The 21436-nt window shown below is 42.1% G+C and overlaps 1 protein-coding gene across 2 annotated transcripts in view; it reads right to left on the bottom strand.

The window, feature by feature from the left end:
* Positions 1–21436, bottom strand: part of LOC121922208 (ephrin type-A receptor 1-like) — a 59422-nt gene that overhangs the window by 28731 nt on the left and 9255 nt on the right. The window contains exons 2-3 of one of the 2 annotated variants that reach the window (XM_042451319.1): positions 15865–15909; positions 13812–13879 (exon numbers count right to left, since the gene is read on the bottom strand). In XM_042451319.1, the coding sequence (XP_042307253.1) occupies positions 13812–13879; positions 15865–15909 (113 nt within the window). The remainder of the gene's footprint in view (positions 1–13811; positions 13880–15864; positions 15910–21436) is intronic. The other variant, XM_042451320.1, reaches the window with a different exon arrangement.

The raw sequence follows: 21436 nt of genomic DNA, 5'->3' as shown, positions 1-21436 counted from the left end.
GGGACGTAGCTAGGATTTTAGGAAGGGGGGGGGGTCCAGACTAAGTGCCACCATTATAATGGGGCTTGGGTGCGGTGGCGCAGCAGCACACACCATTCATTTTTCTAATGGAAGGGGGGGTCCGGACCCCAAGAACCCCCCCTTGCTGGCACTTTGGCCCATCTCATCCAACACTTGACTGTACAATTTATTGGTTGGTGGGCAGTCTACTTTCCTGGCCACCCATAGTGACTAAGGGTGTGTCTACACTGGCTACTTAACCCAGGGCCAGACCACAACATTATGCCTAGGACCAACCATAATGGCCGAATCTGGTGCAATCCCATGTCATTGTGTACATGGCCCAGGTAGGCCAACACTGCATTGGCCCCACTGGCCCATCCCCTGTTTTTAGAGCTGGTGCTGTCACATCCTTACAGGAGCTCCGTGTAAAGCTTGCCTGGTGCCTTGCCAGGTGAGTACAACATTTTTCACTGGTGTAGATAAGCCTGGCAAAGACCTCCAAAGTAAAGCCAATCATAGCAAGATGATGGAATTTGAAGGAGTAGGAAGAGACAGTGACAGCGTTAGAGGGGCAAGGACAAAATAGCATGTCCAGTACAGTACATTGCTCATATTAATTTGGGTGTTGTTCCTTGATTACCTAAACAGTGTCACATGAGACATTGGCCCATACAGCAAGCCAAAAATAACAGACACTGCCATTTGAATTACGTTGGTTTCCTCTCCCAGTTCCACACAATGTCACAAATGGGCTGGCCTACTGGTAGCCCCAGCATGTCCTTGAGTGTGTTGCATGCTGGAATTGGGTGTGAACATGGCAAGATTCTTTCTCTACCCTGAAAGAAACCATCCTCTAGTTTTAACAAGTGCCACAGATTTTCATTTCCTGAGCTACCAGACACCACTGTTTAGCTCCCTGTCTCCAATCCAGACATTTAAAGACCTACAACTTGGTCGTCTTAAAGCACTGAAGTACTTGGGTTGTGATCCTAGATTCCTGGTGTTCAAAACACTTTTGCCATGCCTTGATTCCTTGAAATGTTTAGAAAGCTGAGTACTGGACAGACATGCTACTTCTTCACCAAGATATGACTGCCTAGACATTTAAGCAATGTTGCTTCCTTCATAGCTCCTGAGAAAGCCATAATCTTTCTCTTCTTATGAGAACCACATTCCTCAAGGACAAATGTAGCTGACATATACATAATGTTTTTAGAGACTGCAAACTTTTCATAACAATCCAAATGACTGCTATAGAAGGCTCAGAGGACACACCAGTTCAACAAGAAGCTAGGCAATTCTTTATTATCTGTTCACAACAAGCAAAGGTTAGACACAGGAACTGCTGAGGTTAGATGCAGGAACTTCTACCTACTGATTATTCCCTATAATGAAATTATCAGTTCAGAGATCTAGTTGACCCAGACTGGTGACAACATTTATGGCTGAATTTCCATGCTTGCCATGTCCAAATAATCCTCAGTTTGCCACTGAAGATAATGGATAATTTTTCAGAAAAGTATTATGACTAATTCATAAAAGGAGGCTCAGGTCACAGACCAAATTGTTAATGGGAACTAAATTCATCCTTATGATGAAACATGATGATCAAAAGAGTAACAAGTTGGGTGGAGGAGAAACACACTTGATCAGGAGGCTAACACACTTGTAGATTTTTGAGTCACCCTGCTTTTTTACATTAAGAACCCTGTGGGTACATCCTGGAAATGTAGCAAGAGGCACCCTCTTATTGGGTAGCATCCAGTGCCCACATTTGCCTCTGTGTGAGCTAATACTTCTGTCAGTCTGAACTGTAGGGATCAGAACCACTAAAGCAGCCCATCCAGTCCCTCAGATTAGACATGCCTGGACATATCCTTTACCTAAATGCCATTTATTGTGAAATCAACATGAAATTGCTGTCATTTCACTAGAAATTCAGTAAGATCAACAGAAAGGTAGAACATTATCTTCTGTAACAACATGAATGAAGTTTGCAAAACTTACCTATCCCAGTGTCAGATCAAAAGTCAACATTCCAAGCTCAACTAATAAAATCTTTATCATATTGATATTGCTCTGAATACTATCCAGGCTTCTGTCCTTGGAGTGAGAATCATGCAGCCCTCCAGATGCTGCTGGACTGTGACTCCTAGCATTCTTCACCATTGGCTAGGGTTGTTGGGAGCTGTGATACAACCACAGATGGAGGGCTGCATTATTACCACTCCACCTTCACCCAAGAAAACAGCATTATTTTATCCATTTTTTTCACACTAGAGGCTTTGGCCAGACTGTACCACGAAGATAAAAATCTATACAGGCCAAAATGTTAATATGCATTAGAATTACAGTCTGCCCTCCTTATTCACGGATTCCTTATCTATGGATTCAAACATCCATGGCTTGAAAATATTCAAAAAAATATGTAAAATCTGAAAAGCAAACCACGATTTTGCCATTTTATATAAGGGACACCATTTTACTATGCCTTTGTATTTAATGGGACTTAAACATCCACCGATTTTGGTATCCACAGAAGGTCCTGGAACCAAACCCCAGTAAATAACAAGGGCCCACTCCACTGTACCTTTCTCCCATCTCCTATTTCACATGAGCAATTATTACATGCTCATGTGGGCTTCCTCTAAAGTGATACTGTTTAGGTGCACAATCCAAAATTTATACTAAAGACTTTCTTATGATTGAAAAAGACGAAGCACACACGTCTAAACCAAAATTGTAATTATCAGACTTTTAAACAAATCTCACTGCTACAAGGCACTGTTCTCTGTGTTTATTGTTGTTGAGCAATGGCTCTGAAAATGAACGTTGCTGCCTGAAAGCTGCATTTGCCTGGAATTCCTTTTCAAGTTCCCTGGGAAGCAATCAGAGACATCAGCAGAAGAGAAACAAATAAGTGATATGTATACATTGATGTTTGGCAATTATCATTCAACCCTTAAAATGTCTGTGCGTGTGTACCTTAAATCAGTACAGTTCAAAGCAGAAAATTTGAATAAAATGTGCAGCAGTCAACTTTCCAAAATTGTGGAGGTGAAATTCTAGTATTTCAGAGGTTCCTTATCCTCGACTCCATCTCAGTTCAGGTTTCATCATATACCAACCCAATAATCTCCATGATCAAAGTAATAACTTGGTTTGCACACAGCCACGAGGAAACAGCAGGAGCAACAATCCTGTTCGACTCTGGAGTGTCTGCTGATTATCTCCAGTGTACATTAATTATAATTTTTTTCCTGAGTGTTCTGAAGTACCTTTGTATACAAAGAGAACATGAAGCAACTTTGAGACTAACTAAGAGGGAATGTGAGCTTTTGTAGACTTGAGACTACTTTCTTAGATGTATGAAGTGGAGTGGAGACTCCAGAGACAGACCTACTGAGGAAGTAGGCTCAGGTCTATGAAAAGTTTATGCCTACTTAAGGACCTGCTGTCATATACATGGATGTAGCCTCACATCTATGAAAGAGAGAAGTTGGACGTATGAGCTTTCATAGACTTGAGCCTACTTCTTCAGATGTACGAGTTGGAGTGGAGAGTCCAGAGACAGACCAAAGATCTGTCTCTGGACTTTCCATCTACCCTCATGCATCTGAGGAAGTAGGCTCACATTTATGAAAGCTCATGCAGCCAGCTTCTCTCTTTCAGTGAGGGGCTGTGCAGGCTGCCCCTTTTACAGATAGATTGGGGCCACAGCAATTGCACACTGCAGCCCCAATCTGGCCTTTTTACACCCTGCAAAAGGTGCAATAGCTGCGGCATCGCAGCTTTATGGAGCTCCTTTGGCACTACATCGTGCAGATGCAGCGCCAGAGGAGTGCTGTGATGCCACATGCCGTGTGGTGTGGTGCACGGCATCATGCCAGCCTGGGCATGCATCATGTAGACGCTACGCTTCAGCTCTGCCCCCAGACTGGCCAAAGATGCCAGTGTGCACAGCCCCTTAGTCTCAAAGGTGCGACAAGATCCCTTTGCAGACTGATTTTTCAAATTAACAGAGCTAAGTATTTGAAATAACTTTGTTATGCCTCTTGATACTTTTTACTTCTACTTTACTTGATACTGTACTTTTACTTTCTTGATACTTTTACTTGTACAGGAAAAAAACAGTGGAAGAATATGTTGCAAAAAGGAGGTGGTTTTCAACTTTCCTCTTCCCCTTCCATCTTCTCACTGAGAAACTTAACCCCATCACCAGAAAACCTGAGGAGGCTCAAATCTGGAATTGAAATGCTGGCTCATCTCCTAAACCCTGGCAACTCCAGCTCTGAAGCAAAGCCAACAGACAAAGCCTCCATAGGGAAACCATACTGGGCCCCAAGTCTACTCCACACAATTTTTGATAGTGACAAAAATCTAGATAAATAGGAAGCACTTTACTTCTTTCTAGTTTGAGGGTTGCTAAATTAAGATATACAACTGAGCACTAAAGTTAGAATTGTCCAGTCTATTATTGCACACCCCATCAACATATACAGATTCAGGCATGTGAGAGCTGGACAGTGAAGAAAGAAGATAAAAAGAAAACATTCATTTGAGATGCGGTGATGGAGAAGACTGCTGAACAGCCAAAAAGCAAACAAGTGGGTTCTTGAGCGGATAAAACCAGAACTCTCCCTGGAAACCAAGTTGATCAAATTGAGGCTATCATACTTTGGGCACATCATGAGAAGACATGACACATTGGAAAAGACAGTGATGCTAGGAAAGGTGGAAGGATGTAGAAAGAGAGAAAGACCACATGCTAGATGTTTGGACTCTATTAGGGAGGACATGTGCCTGAATCTACAAGACCTAAGCAGAGCAGTTGAGGATAGGGGTACTATCTCAGTATTGGACCAATGTCTGTTGTCAGTAAAGGACTAGATGAGGGCAAACAATTTGAAACTTAATCCAGACAAGATCCTGGTCACTTGAAAGGCAGAACAGGGAATCGGGACTCTGCTTGTGCTGGTTACACTCCCTCTGAAGTCTCAGGCTCACAACCTGGGTGTTTTCCTTCTGCCCAGGTCTCAGCAGTGGCCAGGAGTGCATTTGCACAGCTAAAACTAGTGCACCATCTGCACCCATTTCATGAGATGCCAAATCTGTCTACATTGACACATGCTTTGAATAAATCCAGTTTGGACTACTGCAATGCACTCTATGTGGAGTTGCCTTTCAAAACTACAGCGGGTCCAAAATGCCATGTCCAGAATGCTGGCTGGGGCCAATTATAGGGAGCATATAAACTTCCTTGGTGAAACAGCTTCACTGGCTAAATGTTTGTTTCCAGGCACAATTCAAAGTGCTGGTCATGACCTGTAAAGTCCTACATGGCTTAGATCCAGACTATTTGAGAAACCATATCTGCCCCTATGAACCTGCCAGAGCCCTAAAATCTTCAGGAGAAGGCTTTCTCTTGGTCATGCCACCATTGCCGGCTCACTTGAGGACATGAGAGAGAGCCTTCCCACTTTCTGGAACTCCATTCCACAGGAGGCTAGCCTGGCCCCCTCCCTGCTTGCTTTTCGTTGGCAGTTTTATTCAGATAGTCTTTTAATACTTAATAGTGGGAGGGCTTTTATACGGGGTGTTTATTATATGGGGTGTTTAGTTTTTAACATTTGCAATTTTATTCTGTTTTCATTTGATGTCTTTAATTGTTTTGACTGTAAAGTCTTTTAACGTGTTTTTATTTGTCAGCTGCCTGGGGTCCCTTTCTGGGAGGAAGGTGGCATTAAAATGAGATAAATAAATAGGAGGGCTTGGAGATGTGTCATCCACAGGGTCACCATCATTCAAGGTCAACCCAAGGGCAGCTAACCACAATAACAACAAAATTAAGAGACAGGGACCAAGGGAAATGCCTCAGAGAAAGCCACTCTGCCCTGTCAAGGTATTCCTCCACTAATCCCAGATCAGTCATTGCTTGCGGTGGCTCCATGGTGATGAGAGCAACACAATCTTCAGCGCATACTGAGAAGATCCCCTAGAGCTCCTGGGATTTCCTTACAGATTCTGAGGCAAAACTTTGAGGAAAACTTTGACCAGAAACTGAACCCAGGGGAGAAAAAAACTCCAAGGAGCAAATCCAGGAAAAGCAACCGTCAACACACCAGTCTTTAAAGTTCAGTACCATGCCCAGTGATCCTTAAGCTAAGCGAGTTTACTCTTGGCATATAAAACTGATCCAAACAAGAAGACTTTTCAGTGCTTTGGGGGAAATGGTAATGCTTGGGTCTATAGTGGGAAAGAGTTTTACTATTATGGGCGGCCAGCACAAATCTTTTTTCTAAATCAGGGGTGGGCAACCATGGGGACTACATCTGGTTTGGAAAGTGATCAGCAAGCTCCTGCAGGAGACCTTGGATGGTCGCCTCATGGACCCTTGTCTACAAAACTTTTTGATCATTTTTAACCCAACCCACCCCCTGACATTTTAGGCCCAGGAGACATCTTTTTAGCAACGAAAAATGAGCAGAAGTCAATTCCTGTTTACTTCTTCTTTTTTTCTTTCTTTTTTAAAAAGAGGGTTCTCCCATGCCTAAAATGGCCCAGGTCTCCCCAGCAGTAACAAAAATGGTCCATGCCTCCAGAAGGTGTTTTTTTTGGGGGGGGGGGATTGCCCACTTTGCCCATCCTTAAATGCACTTTTCTTGCAGTGTGATCCAGCAAGGAAAGCTGAGAGTGCAAAAACACACCCGCCCATGTGCTTCAGAATAGCTTCCAATATTTGTTTTAGATTAAGTGGACTGACATTTTATGCTTAATAAGAGAAGAGAGTGATCTCAGTGTTAAAACTAGCCAAACCACAAGCAGAGGCATTATAATTACTATTGCCTCCATGTTCAAGCATATTTTTTAGTGTTTCATCAGATTCAAAAATCCTGATTTGCTGTCCCAAGCAAGCCAGGATTCATAAATCAAGAGCAAACCATAGTTCCTGGCTTAGAAAGTGATCATCAGGTGATGCCAGCTGTATTTGTTGTTGTTTGCCTCCAAGCCATTTTTGACTTATGCTGACCCTAAGTCAAACCTATCATAGGGTTTTCTTGGCAAGTTTCTTCAGAGAGGGTTTGACATTGCCATCTCTGAGGCTGAGAGGGTGTGACTTGCCCGAGGTCATTCAGTGGGTTTTTATGCTCAAGTGAGGAATTGAACCTTGGTCTCCAGATTCATAGTCCAATGTTCAAACCATTGCACCATGCTAACAAACCAGCTCCAGTTTGTTCAGCTATTCACACTAGCAAGAGGAACCAGGCTGCAGGCAAGGTATCACACTGTTGCCCATTGCCTCCTTTCTGAAAGGGCAGCGCCTAGCTGTCCAGGAGCCACAGCCTTTACTCTTTACTCTTGCCAAGGCCAGCAGAAGTGTAAACAATCTCACCAGCCTGCAAGTGTCAAAGGCTGATGTCAAGCTATGGAGGCTGTGTCTTTGCGAAGAAATCATTGACAAAATTTGTGACTGAGGCAGCATGCCTAAGGCTCGAAAGCCAACTAGAGTCATGGGGCATAGAAGAATATTGCACAATATTTGTTGAGATGGTTGCCTAGCTACACTATCCAATAACTGCAAGAATCTGGAGATAGTGACCCTAAGCAGGAACTACACACAGACTGTCAGATCCACTTGAAGGCAAGCAAATTGCTTCATGGTGATTAACCACACTGTTATGACACATTCCGGTGCATTCACAAAGAGAAGGCTTTGACACAGCCGCAGATGCCCTGGGAACTTCCTCATGCTCTCTGGACAGCTGTCCTTAAAAGACAGTTCAGATCTTTGGCTGATCAAAATGCTGTACAATCGCCAGCTTTTAGGCAGAGTCCCCTTAGTCTAAATGCTATGTCCCCCAAAAAACAGAGCAATTGAATAACACTAACAAAACTTTTCATATAATTAAAAACCTCTGTATCCACGGACTGAAAATATTTTAAAATTATATAAATTCCATAAAACAAACCTTAATTTTGCCATTTCATATAAAGGATACCATTTTACTACGCCATTGTATTGTAGGGCCAAGTGTTGGATGAGATGGGGCAAAAAGAAGGCAGTGGGCACAAAGGGCAGCTTGCCCCTCCCCCCCATACTTCAACCATCCACAGCTTGAAAATATTTTTTTAAAATACATAAATTCCCCAAAGCAAACCTTGATTTTGCCATTTTAAATAAGAAACACAATTTTTACTTTAAACGCTGTATTTAATGGAACTTGCATGCATTTTGGTATCCAGGCAGGGTCCTGGAAACCAAATTCCAGCGGATACCAAAGGCCCAATATATTGGAAGACAACATGGCATAGTGGTTTGAGTGTGTGACTATGACTCTGGAGACCAGGGTTTGCTTCTCAGCTCAGCCATGACCCCCACTGTGTGACTTTGGGCAAGTCATGCACTCTCAGACTCAGGGAAAGGCAATGACAAACTCTGAACAAATCTTACCAAGAGGCCCCTATGAACTTTAGGGTCACCATAAGTCTGAAACATCTTGAAATCACACAACAACAACAAATATGACTTGGAACTAAAGCAATCATTCTCAGCCTTTGATCCTACCATTGCTTTGGACTCCCACTCCCAGAATCTATGGCCACTGGCCATAATGACCAGAGCTACGGGGAACTAAAATCCCACATATCTGGAGGACCAAATCCTAAACGTGTGGATTAGACTTTCTCGCCAAGAATTCAGATAAGCTATTAGCTGTTTTGTAGACTGCCACGTGTTTAAACAGGGCCTTTTCTGCCATAGTTTGCCATGCAAAATCTCTTGCTTCAAGTGTGCCTTGCTGGTTTCTTTCTGGCCTTCAAAATGAAGTGAAAACTTTGTTTCACCAAGCCTTTGAGGATTATTCCCCCTGCCCCAATTTTCTGCTGCTTGTAGTCATGTTGGAACAGGTTTTAAATTATGGTTGTCAGACCCCAAGTATACCACAAAATAATCTAAGTGGGATTAATAAATAGAGTTTGGGACACTTGGTTATTGGAAAAGCTTTCTTATACTTTTCAACTCTGTAATGGACGAAAGAAACTGGACACCTTTTTTGATGACTGGTCAGTGTTTATTGATTACATCAATGGCAACTCATTTGCTATCAGACCTCCTACTCATCAAGCTACTTTTTGGAAAGATACTTTGATCCCAACTTCATCAACTAGCAAATCCAAGTAATGTGTTTAGGACTTTGTTACTGTCAGATCCAATATGTAAACAAGATAACTGTTATGCAAGTTTACATATTGTCCTCCAAGTCTGTTTGCTATTTATGTATTGTTTGTTTTGAATTATAAAACAAATAAAAATATTTAATTATAAAAAAGAAACTGCAATGATACTGTTTATAATCTTACCTAAATGTCTACCTGCTACATAGCTTTGAGAAGGAACGTGGCAGAGTAAATAAATGAACACTTTGTCATTAATGTAGTATTTTATTCATATCCTAGAATCCTTCTCCCCGCAGAAAAATGGGCATTGAAAAAAACAGGCAAAAACAAGGGGTTTCACCAATTTGTCTCCCTTTCCCTCCTGGCCCTTCACATCTCTACATGGGGAATGGTTATATCAAGTGGCACAAGCAGCAAAAGCTTTGGGCATGCCTGAACATGATTTGACATGCAATGCACACTTGCTATCATTGCATTATTCTTTTGCATACAGTAAAGAAAGGACCATCTAAGTTTTTTTAAATAGTAATATTGCTTACAGGCAGTATACGGTAATCCTGCAGCTATAGAGGATAAAGACTAGGTGCTATGTACTTCTGCCAGCCAAAATTTCCTTCAGCTGGCTGAACCCTTTTCTGCCAGTTGAGCTCAGAGATCTGCCAAAAGAGTGATTTGCCAACAGAACTGCTCTGCTGAATAAAATCTTACAGCAGAAATGCCAAAAAAGGAGTGTGGGACCGTGGTGAGAGGGCAGGTTTAGAAAGGAGCCAAATTATGCCTGAGTGAAACCTCTTACTGCACAGGGAGAGACAGGCGCAACACTGGAGCAAAGTTGGGCTAGGTGAAGATCTGTTGTTGTTTTCAACTGCCCTTGGGTTGACCCTGACTCATGGTGACCCTGTGGATGAAACGCCTCCAAGACCCACTGTCCTCACTGCTCTGCTTAGGTCCTGCAGATTCAGGCCCGTGACCTCCATGACTGAGTCTGGCATGGACCGTCCTCTCTTTCTGCTACCCTCAACCTTTCCCAGCATCATTGTCTTTTCTAATGACCTTCTCACGATGTGACCAATGTACGACAGCCTCAATTTCACCATCTTGGCTTCCAAGGAGATTTCTGGCTTGATTTGCTCTAGGACTCAATTGTTTGTCTTTTTAGCTGTCCACAATACACTCTGCACATCTCAAATTATTTTTATTTGCTTTCTTCACTGTCCAAGTCTCATACCCATACATGGTGATGGGGAATACCATGGCTTGAATGATTCTAACTTTAGTGCTCAGTTGCATATCTTTGCACTTTATGATCTTATCTAGTTCTTTGATGGCAGCCTTTCCCATTCCTAATCTTATTTCTTGACTGCAGTCTCTGTTCAGAGCAATGTTTGATCAAACGTATGGGAACTCTTTAACTATTTTGATTTCCTCATTGTCTAGGTTGAATTTATGTAGGTCCTCTGTGGTCATTATTTTTTGTTTACTTTACATTCAGCATTAAGCCTGCCTTTGCACTTACTTCTTTGACCTTCCTTAATAATTGTTCCAAGTTGGTAAGGATAGTCCTAAATAATTCCAAGATCATTAGATTGAGAGGGCTTGAATCCAATATAGCGTCAGCTGATCTAGCACTGGCTCAACAGGCCCTTGACCACCTTGGCTGATCATAAGTGGTGTCTTGAAAAGATAGTGATGGTCAGTTGGTACTGCTAAGGCCTGGAATAAAAACCATACCCAATCTCTTATGCTGAGGGCTCAGGGCCAAAGGAGTCATTCATCTCTTCCTAAGACCTTATGCTGTGTTTTTATTTAATACAGAGTACCTGTGGGACCCATGCAGCCTTAGCTGGTTGATATGGCCTGTTTTTGTTGTGTTCATTTTAAGTTAGGGGAATGCCACTGGTTTTAAGGGGCATGAACACTTTGAATCATGCATTATTTTTGTTGTGTGCATTTTTAGCATACATTGCATTGATTATGGTTGTGTGGATAATTATGGTTGTGATAATTACAATAATAGTTTATTATTGTGCTGATTATGTATGTTGTGTTTTGTGCTGATTATGGTTTATATCAGTTTTGCTCTATTTGTTATATCTCATCATCATCTGGATTGGTGCCTTGGCATGATTGGTGTCCTGCCATCTGCTGTTTTCGCAGAGACAAAATTTTCCATTGCCTACCACAGACAGCAGGCATAGGGACATGGAAGTGATCTGGACTGGAATCATGTTAGGAACAAAGCATTAAAGGCACCCTCCATCATTATAACAGTGTGGCACTGACTACAGCATCTGTCCATTTTCCAGCTTTTTTGCTGCTCAGATTTTGTATTGTCTTTATAAATAAACACATATCTTTTCTACAGTAAATCTCTCAAGACACTCTTGAATTTGACTCTGCAAAAGAATTGGGGACATGTGGCTCCCCACACATTATTGTTGCTGTGTGCCATCAAATCAGTTCTAATTTATGTTGACTTGAAGGCAAACATTTCAAGGGTTTTCTTGGCAAAATTTGTTCAGATGTGGTTTGCTATTGCCTTCCTCTGGGGCCAAGAGAGTGTGATTTGGTCAAGGGCATCCAGTGAGTTTCAGTGACCAACACTCAAAGCACTCCACCATGCTAGATCTTTCCTCAAATGTTGCTGAACCACAAATTGTATTGCTCAGGCTGCATCCACATTGCAGAAATAATCCAGTTCGACACCACTTTAACTGCCATGGCTCAATGCTATGGCATTTTGGGAACTGTAATTTTGTAAAACATTTAGCCTTCTCTATCAGAGAGCTCTGGTGCCACAAAGAAACTAAAATTCCCAGAATAACAATAACAATAGCATTTACATTTCACACTACACAATTCTAACACGATGATTCCACTTTCAATTGCCATGGCTGCAGTCTGTGGAATCCAGAAATCTGGGGATGCACTAGATCTCTCTGGCTGAGAAGTTTTAAGCACTCTTCCCCCAAACTACAAATCTCAGGAGTGTATCGGGTGCAGCTGTAGCAATTAAAGTAGAACTGTGGCACTAGAATTGTGTAGTGTGAAAGACTTTGGACTCGGAAGGACCACATGTTCCCTACTCTTGCAGTAAAAGAAACTTATAAAAGGAAGACTCTGGAATGACAGCCTGGGGGGAAAGCCTGATGGACCCGCCTTCTTCCTCCTGCAGGAGGCAAAAGCACCAGTCTGAAGGCAGTTCACAGAAAATCGGAGGTTAGCTTGCTACATTGCAGGAACATCAAAAAAGCAGCTGAAGTGTATGTGACAATACCCAGAGGCGATGGAGATTTACAGTGCATTCCAAAGAATGTTCAAAGTATAACCAGGTAGACTTACCCAAAGATATCTCTAAAAAGAAAACATCAGGAGCCTAGGATAAAGAATTTAATTTGGGAAACTCCTTAACAGAAATGTGAGCATGTACCATCTGCAATGCAGTTTTCCATATTTCTGCACTAAAACAACAGGACACAGATCACAGAATCATATGGCTGGAAGAGACCCCAAAAATCATCCAGTCCAGCCATGCAAGAGTACACAATCAAAGCACTCCTGAGAGATGGCCATCCGGCCTCTGTTTAAAAACCTCCAAAGAAGGAGACTCCACCACTTTCCCAGACAGCCTCTGCCACTGTCAAACAGCTCTTACTGTCAGGAAGTTCTTCCTAATGTTTAGGGAAAATGTAAAGGACAAAGTAATGGGCCTGTGTGGGAAACCTAGGCCTGCAATCTAAGGGCACTTCAGAAGATCAGGTTGAGATACAATTGCAAAACAGAGCTGCTTTGGAAATGACTCCTACAGTTGAGACCTACAGCCAAAGGTAAGGCCTGTTATGCGTGAATGTTGGCTTTTCCTGTTCTATGCAATTCTTGGTCACAAGCATTGCTCCTCCCTCTCCATTCTGTCAGCAACTTCTTTTTGCATCTCAACCTCTTCCCTTCTTTCTTCTGGATCCCACCCACTGAAAATCACTAATTCAACATCATTCTTTCCCTTGACTTGTGTTTTCCATCTCTTTTCCTGTGGTTTTCCAAAAACCTTTCTTCTTCTACCATTCATTCCTAAGCATTTCTCTCTTCCTTCTCTTTCTGTAGGATCAGAGCAGCTCAGCCAGTTGCAGTCAGAGGTCTCTCTTTCCCATAAAGCAGCAAAGCCAATAACTTTTTGAAACTTCAGTGCTACAGCCACAAAATCTTATACTGCATGTCAATATAGATTACAGTGCTCCATCCACATTTGCTGGGGTTAGGGGTGAAGGACCTCCGTGAATGTGGAAAAACCGCAAATAAAAAACACTATTCTTTTTACCTAAGAGGACAACTTTCTAGGAATCACCAGGTCCTCCAGTGCACCTTTATGGTCAAGATCTGCCAGAAGTTGTTCATAGAATCATGCTGGAGGACCTACAATTGCATAGAGAAGTGTCTTCTCTAGGAACATCTAGGTTCTCCAGCACAACTCTATGGTCAATTTCTCGTAGAGTTGTGCTGGAGGACCTAAAGAGTCCTAGAGAGGACATTCTAATTAAAACAGCAGATAATCAAATCTGCAAAAATCAAAGCCACACATGTGGAGGGCCAACTGTACTTCTTGTTCTATTACAGACCATGAACTGCCTACTTACCCCAGATTCTGGAGGATCTGGCAACCAACCTAGCTCATTCTGAGCAGTGCTTGTGTCAAGGAGATTCACTGAAAATAAAATAAAACACAAAGAAAAATTACAGCGCTTTATAAATAAAGGATAATAATAATAATAATAATAATAACAACAACAACAACAACAACAACAACAATAATAATAATAATAATAGTGGGATGGGCAACAAAGTCTTAAGAGAGCCCTGGTGGCACAGTGATTAAATGCCTGTACTGCAGCCACTCACTCACAAAACATAAGGTTGCGGGTTCAATACCATACCAGCCAAGGGCTCAAGCCTGACTCAGGCTTGCATCCTTCCAAGGAGGTCACTAAAATGAGTAGCCAGATTGTTGGGGGCAATTAGCTTACACTTTGTAAACTGGTTAGGGAGTGCTTAAGTGCACTGATAAGCGGTATAGAAATGTACTTGCTATTGCTAAGTGTTGTGGTGATAGAAGAGCATGCAAAATAAATTAGTCCAGGGTTTTGTTCCCACAACTGCTGACAAAACAGATTTATGCATTTCATAAACAGGACCCAAGTTGAAGGGCCCCCTCTTGCTTCTGAATTACAGAAACTGGTATTCAGAGTATTCTCCTGGTCCTGAGATTTATGTGAACACAGACAGCCAAATCTTATGCCACTGCTTTCTAAACAGCAACAATATTATTAGTATCTCCTCAATCTGAACCCTTACTTAGTGGTTAAAGGAAGGCTGTTGCTTCTTCTACTCCAAGTACAAGGCTTGCCATAGGGAATGAGCTTTGCCAGCACTTGTACCTGGGCATCAGAAGGTTGTACTCCAAAATAAGAGATACTAGAGTAATGACTAAACGGAACTAGATTTATTTACTGTAGAATAGAGAACATTAATATGTTTGGAGGATGGCGGTGGCGAGATCAAGATAATGAGTGCCACAGTTTGACTTTCCAATGTAACAGGACTTTTCCTTCCTATGACCCCACCTGTGCACCCTTTCCAAACTGCTTTTGAAGATCTCCCACACATCTGTTATAAATCTGGTTTCCTTGGGAAATGAAGACATTTTCTGTTCCTTTGGAAAACTGATAGTTTGCCATTTATTATTGAGAATAGGACAAGAATCAGTGTCTCTATTAACTACCAGTGTTTTAATAACCTGCAAAGACTAGATACAGAATAGAATTCTGCACTTTGTTCTACAAATGAGCAGGAAAAAGACTACCAAATATATTTTAATAAGTGGAGTCAAAAGTAAGTAACTCCTGCAAAATATTCAAAACTCTCATTTAGAGATGCTGTTGAATATTCACTAGAAATCTACAGTAACTGCTCACCCAATAAATCTGAGAGTGGCTTCACACTACAAATATACAATGGATCACTAACTCACTATTGGATGGCTAACATCATAGTATTGAACAGAATAACTCGAAGTTTGTAGGTGAGGCTGGACACATGGTAGTCAAACTACCACTTTCTATGCGCTGCTGCTTTTGCACTAGAAGTGAAAGTGTGCAGAAGTGTTTTCTCTGTTATTTTGCCATTTTTTCTGTGTATGTGTTTGGCTTTTCCTTAACGTTTCAATAAACAATGTTTGCTACAGGGATGATGTAATTTATTACTTCTGAAGACGTCTCAGGAGAATGGAAGAGCCTGCAATGTTTTGGACCACATTCCTCCCCAAAAATGCCTCCAACTTCCCCTCTCCAAGGCAAGGGAATTCTGCTTTGCTCTGTAGCCTCTCTGGTCTCTCTTATGGGAGCTCCAGTTCTGTAATCTATGGAGATTTGTAGCATTTTAAAGCTGCATAACTCTTGTTCTTTATGCAATAAATGTCCATAGCTATTTCCTTCATAGGGCACACTCTTACTTCCTCAAGATGGCTGAGGTCCAGCTGAGTTGACATGAAACCAGCTATTAAATCAAAAACCCTGTCATCCAAGTAGTATTGGAAATCAGTAAGTACTTCCCCAGTCCTAGCCTAATGTTCTGCCAGCATCATGGCCAGGATTGTGGGAGGTCTGGATCAGACTTCTCATTCATTCATTTCACCCCTTTTGGCTCTTCTTCCACTTGCATCCTTCTGCTGGCTGATATCTGAAATCAGGAAGCAGAAGGAAGTTGTACTGTCATAAGGGCAGCTCAGCAGGCAGAAGGCCAGTTCAGCCAGCACAGGACTTAGTTGTGTGCTCCCACAAATCATTTTCAACTTATGGCAACCCAAAGGTGAACCTCTCATGAGGTTTTCTTGGCAAGATTTGTTCAGAGGAGGTTTACCATTGCCTTCCTCTGAGGCTGAAAGAGTGTGACTTGCCCAGTGAGTTTCATCGTGGCGCAGCCAGGTATTGAACCCTACACTAGAGTCCTATACACAAACCACTATACAAAACTGGCTCTCAGAAGACCAGTCCAGCCAGTACAAGAAGCTTCTACTGATTTCTATTCCTGCACTGCTGGCACATCTTTCAGTTAGGATGGTAGTGTGAGAGAAACAATATTACCTGACACATCACAATCAAAGCAATCAAGTGGCACCCACAAGTTTAAAACCTGGAATTAAATCACTACTATAGTTTTCAATTCTGCATTCTAAAATTAAATGAAAAAATGTAAGATATTGGCTGATTTCAACTTGTTTGTGTGTGCATAATTTGACTTCAACTAGAGCCAGCGGGGTGTGGTGGTTTGAACATTGGATTATGACTCTCAAGAAGAGGGTTCAAATTCCTGCTCAGCCATAAAACCCATTGGGTGATCTTGGGCAAGTCACACATTCTCAGCCTCAGAGGATGGTAGTGGCAAACCCTCTCCGAAAAATGTTGCCCAGGAGACCCTGTGATAGGTCTGCCTTAGGGTTGCTATAAATTGGAAATGACTTGAAGGCACACAACAACAACAACAACAACAACAACAACAACAACAACAAGATATTTAAAAAACAGTTGGGAAAAGAAACTAATTTAGACATACACTGTGGGTATGGAGGCATTTTTGTTCTTTCTTTCTATATTTTAATTTTCATTCATTCTATCATTTTTGTACCCAGCATGTTTAAGAAATTCATGCTTAAACATTCATGCTTGTCCAGCAATTCATGGACAGTAGCCATGTCAATGTGATTTTTTAAAACAGGGGTTTAAAGCAAAGACATTCTACCAGTTGAGATTAGTGAATAATTTATTTGCACTTGTTGCTCACAAAAAACTACCATTAATTGTCTATTACTGTAACAAGCAAACCAGCCAAAAATAAGCCTGAAATTATCTGGGATAATTAAGCAGCCATCTCTCCAGCACAAAGGAGTCATATCTAGCAAAGGGATGAAAAATGATAGAGGACAGATTACCAGAACAACAAATCAATTAGTATTGCCCCAGGAAAGGAAGCAAAAGTAGGAATGAGAGGCCAACAAAGATCTTGGGAAATGCATCAAAAAGATAGTATGTGTTTTAACACAGTTTTGTATCACACTTTATTCCTCCCAAGGAATCCACAATTTGTTCCACTGTGTTGTGAACTCTGTTAAGCATATACCCCAACAAATCTCCAGCTGCTCATCTTGTTTTGGTTTGGTGCAAATGTAAAACTGGTTATGGGGTTATTTGTTGTTGTGCACCTTCAAGTCCTTTCCAACTTTTCCCTAAGGCAAGCCTGTAATGGGGTTTTTTTTGGTAGGTTTCTTCAGAGGGGGTTTGCCATTGCCATCCTCTGAGGCTGAGAGAGTGTGACTTGGCCAGGGTCACCCAATGGGTTTCATGGCTGAGCTGGCAATTGATCTCCGATCAAACTCTTAAACCACTACACTTTTGGTATGTCTTATGACTGATGCTCTCCTTCTTCCTCTTTGCTCTTTGTGTGGGTTTGTACTTCCAGAGCTATGGTTGGTTTGGCACCTGCCACCTGCTCTTTCATTCATCATAACTAGTTTCAAACTACAGTTTGCAACCACGATTAGAAACAAGGAATTAAAAGATAAGAACCCAAAAACTAAAATGAAAAATTTCAGGGCCCGGTGAAAGAAAATAAAAGACCAAATCTAGATGGGGTGGAGCAGCAACATGATCAAAGCAAAAGAAAAGAAAAAAGATATAAGGAGTTCTCTTTCAGGAAGGACTCGCTGTCTTTTTACCCTGGATGCTTGAAATAATGTTCAGGTCTCAGGGCACCTCTACATAAAAACTATTATAGCAGCAGTTCAAGAAAATTTCCCCTTCCCATAGACCCATCATGATCTGTTGAAGATCCCTAGGGTTCCAGGGAATCCTGATTGAGAAACTTACTTAAGATATTGGGTGCAAATGCTGAAAAGAAACATTGTTTTACAGAACTGTGTATATATTGGCCACTTATAGCCATTTGGAATTTGGCAAAAGGCAGGATCCTTTGATTGTGCAAAGCAAAGTTTGCATAAAGGCTGAGGATTAAGAAGGGGAACAGGCAAAGTCCAAAGTATGGTTACTGAGAGTTTGTTAAAGAATTCATTCAAAGAATGGGATAAAAATAAAATGCTGGGCCAAAATGTCAAAGGAAAAGTTACATTAAAGATTGAAATGGGTGTGTGGGGTGAAGCTAAAGGAGAAGGGGGACATGAAAGCACAAGGCAAGAAAGACAATTATACAAAATCTATACACAAGAGAGACAATCAAGGCCAGAGGTAGATAACAGCAAGACTCATGTTAAAATGGGAAACTGGTATGAAATTCAAAGGAGGAAAGAGAAGTATGAGAAAACACTTTGTTGTAGTTGTTGTTGTTGTTGTGCCTCCAAGTCATTTTTTACTCATGGTGACCCTAAGGGGAACCTATCATAGGATTTTCTTCGCAGGTTTTTTCAGAGGGGGTTTGCCATTGCAACCCTCTGAGGCTGAGAGTGTGTGACGTGCTCAAGGTCACCCATTGGGTTGTTATGCTTGAGTGGGGAATCAAACCTTAATTTCCAGAGCTGTAGTCCTATACTCTGGCTCTAGGGCAGCAGTGGCAAACCTTTTGGGGCTTTTGGGGCTGTGTGCCCCAACTAAGAATTTTTCCGGCACCAGGCCAGGGACAGAGCTTCTGGGGCAGGACTTCTCTCCTTGCATCTTTTCCAGCCTCCAGCTGTTTCCTAAGAGACAACTAGGCCAGAAAAGGTCCAGGAAGAAAAGTCACAAGGATGCACTGACCTGTGGCTCCTTCTCCCATTGTGCTTTTACCAGCCCCCAGATCTCTCTGAGGTGGGGGCCAGGAAAAGTCCGGGAAGTGGAGCAATTATTTTAGGGATCTCTTTAATTATGTTTTCCTTGGGTAAAGTATCTTTGGTTGCATCCACACTGTTGAAATAATCCAGGTTAACACTACTTCAACTACCATTACTCAGGGCTATGGAATTCTGGAAAGTGCAGTTTTGTGAGTCATTTAGCCTTCTTTGTCAGAGAGCACTGGTGCCACAACAAAATACAGTTCCCAGAATTCCATAGCCTTGGCAGTTAAAGTGGTGTCAACTTGGATTATTTCTCCAGTGCAGATGTGTCCTTTATTAAGTTGCCTGCCACTCTCAAATGCTTCCTGTGCTCACTTTTGCTCCTTTCACTTTACTAGCCCTCTGTCTCTCTCTCTCTCCTGTCCGCTCATGTATATCCATCTTTTTAGTGCCTTTCCACCTTTTCCACCATGACTTCCATTGGTGGGGAGCAAAGGCTGGCACTTGCCCAGACTTTCCAATAAGCCACCCGATTGTCTCTCAAAGTTTAATAACAATAGCAAGTGGGATTTCCCCCCTTCATGTTAGTTCCCACAAAGTCTGGAGACTTCATCTGGAATCCTCTAAGCCAGTGGTTCCCAACCTGTGCTCCATGGAGCCCTTAGGCCTCCACTAGTCAAAGAGGTTGGGAAGCCCTGCTCTATGCTCTAAGTTGCTACAAAACCACCATCATTTCATAGCTACATAGAGAATCCAGCCAGCCTCCCCAATGCCCACATATTGCTCAGTAGCCACTGCAATCGATGAGGGTCTGTTCTACTGTTGCTCAGGAAGTGGGCGATTAACACTGTTACCCCCCTTGCACAAGTGATCACATTTGCGACAGGGAGAAACAGAGTCCTTCTTACAATCCCTCCATCTCAGCAGAGTCTGTTTGTACAAGGGATGTGTGTGACGACAAGATGAGTCATAGAATCATACAATCACAGAGTTGGAAGAGACCACAAGGGCCATCCAGTCCAACCTCCTGCCATGCAGGAAATCCAAATCAAAGCATCCCCAACAGATGGTCATCCAGCTTCTGCTAAAAGACCTCCAAGGAAGGAGACTCCACTACACTCCAAGGAAGTGTGTTCCACTGTCGAACAGCCCTTACTGTCAGGAGGTTCCTCCTAATGTTGAGGTGGAATCTTTTTTCCTGCAGCTTGCATCCATTGTTCTGGGTCCTGTTCTCCGGAGCAGCAGAAAACAAGCTAGCTCCCTCCTCAATATGCCATCCCTTCAAATATTTAAACAGGACTATCATATCACCTCTTAATCTTCTTTTCTCCAGGCTAAACATCTCCAGCTCCCTAAGTCGTTCTTCATAGGGCATGGTTTCCAGACCCTTCACCATTTTAGTCGCCCTCCTTTGGACACATTCCAGTTTCTCAACATCCTTTTTAAATTGTGGTGCCCAGAACTGGATACAATATTCTAGGTTGGGGCCTGACCAAAGCAGAATACAGTGGCACTATTACTTCTCTTGATCTAGACACTATACTTTTATTGATGCAGCCTAAAATTGCATTGGCCTTTTTAGCTGCCGCATCGCACTGTTCATTCATGTTCAATTTGTGGTCTACTTGGACTCCCAGATCCCTTTCACACGTAGTCTTATTCAGCCTGGTGTCCCCCATCCTATATCTGTGCATTTTATTTTTCTGCCCTAAGTGCAGTACCTTACATTTCTCCGTGTTGAATTTTATTTTGTTAGCTTTGGCCCCGCTTTCCAGTTTATTCAGGTCATTTTGAATTTTGACCCTGTCCTCTGTAGTGCTAGCTATTCCTCCTAATTTGGTGTCATCTGCAAATTTGATAAGTATGCCCCTAATTCTGTCATCCAAGTCATTGATAAAGATGTTGAATAGCACTGGGCCCAGGACAGAGCCCTGTAGGACCCCACTGGTCACTTCGCTCCAGGATGAAATAGAGCAATTGTTGAGCACCCTTTGGGTTTGGCCAGTCAACCAAATACAAATCCATGTAACAGTTGCCTTGTCTAGCCTACACTTTACAAGTTTGTTTGCAAGAATGTCATGAAGAATCTTGTCAAAGCCCTTTCTGAAATCGGTGCTATATCCACAGCATTCCCTTCATCTACCAAGCTGGTAATTTTATCACAAAAAAAGAGATCAGATTTGTCTGGCATGACTTGTTTCTCTGAAACTCATGTTGACTTTTTGTGATTATGGCATTGGCTTTTAGATGTTCACAGACTCTCTGTTTAATGATCTGCTCTAGAATCTTTCTAGATTCCAGGTAGAATCCAGCCAAACATGGAATATGGTGACCTTGGGCAATTCACACTGTCTCAGCCTCAGAGGATGGCAATGGCAAACCCTCTGTGAAAAAACTTGCCAAGAAAACAGCATGATAGGTTCACCTTAGGGTTACCATCAGTAAAAA

This window comes from Sceloporus undulatus, chromosome 2 (genome assembly GCF_019175285.1).
Source record: "Sceloporus undulatus isolate JIND9_A2432 ecotype Alabama chromosome 2, SceUnd_v1.1, whole genome shotgun sequence".
NCBI classification, from domain to species: Eukaryota; Metazoa; Chordata; class Lepidosauria; order Squamata; family Phrynosomatidae; genus Sceloporus; species Sceloporus undulatus.
The sequence above is the reverse complement of the archived record's forward strand: the minus strand, read 5'-3'. Positions and strand labels throughout refer to the sequence as shown.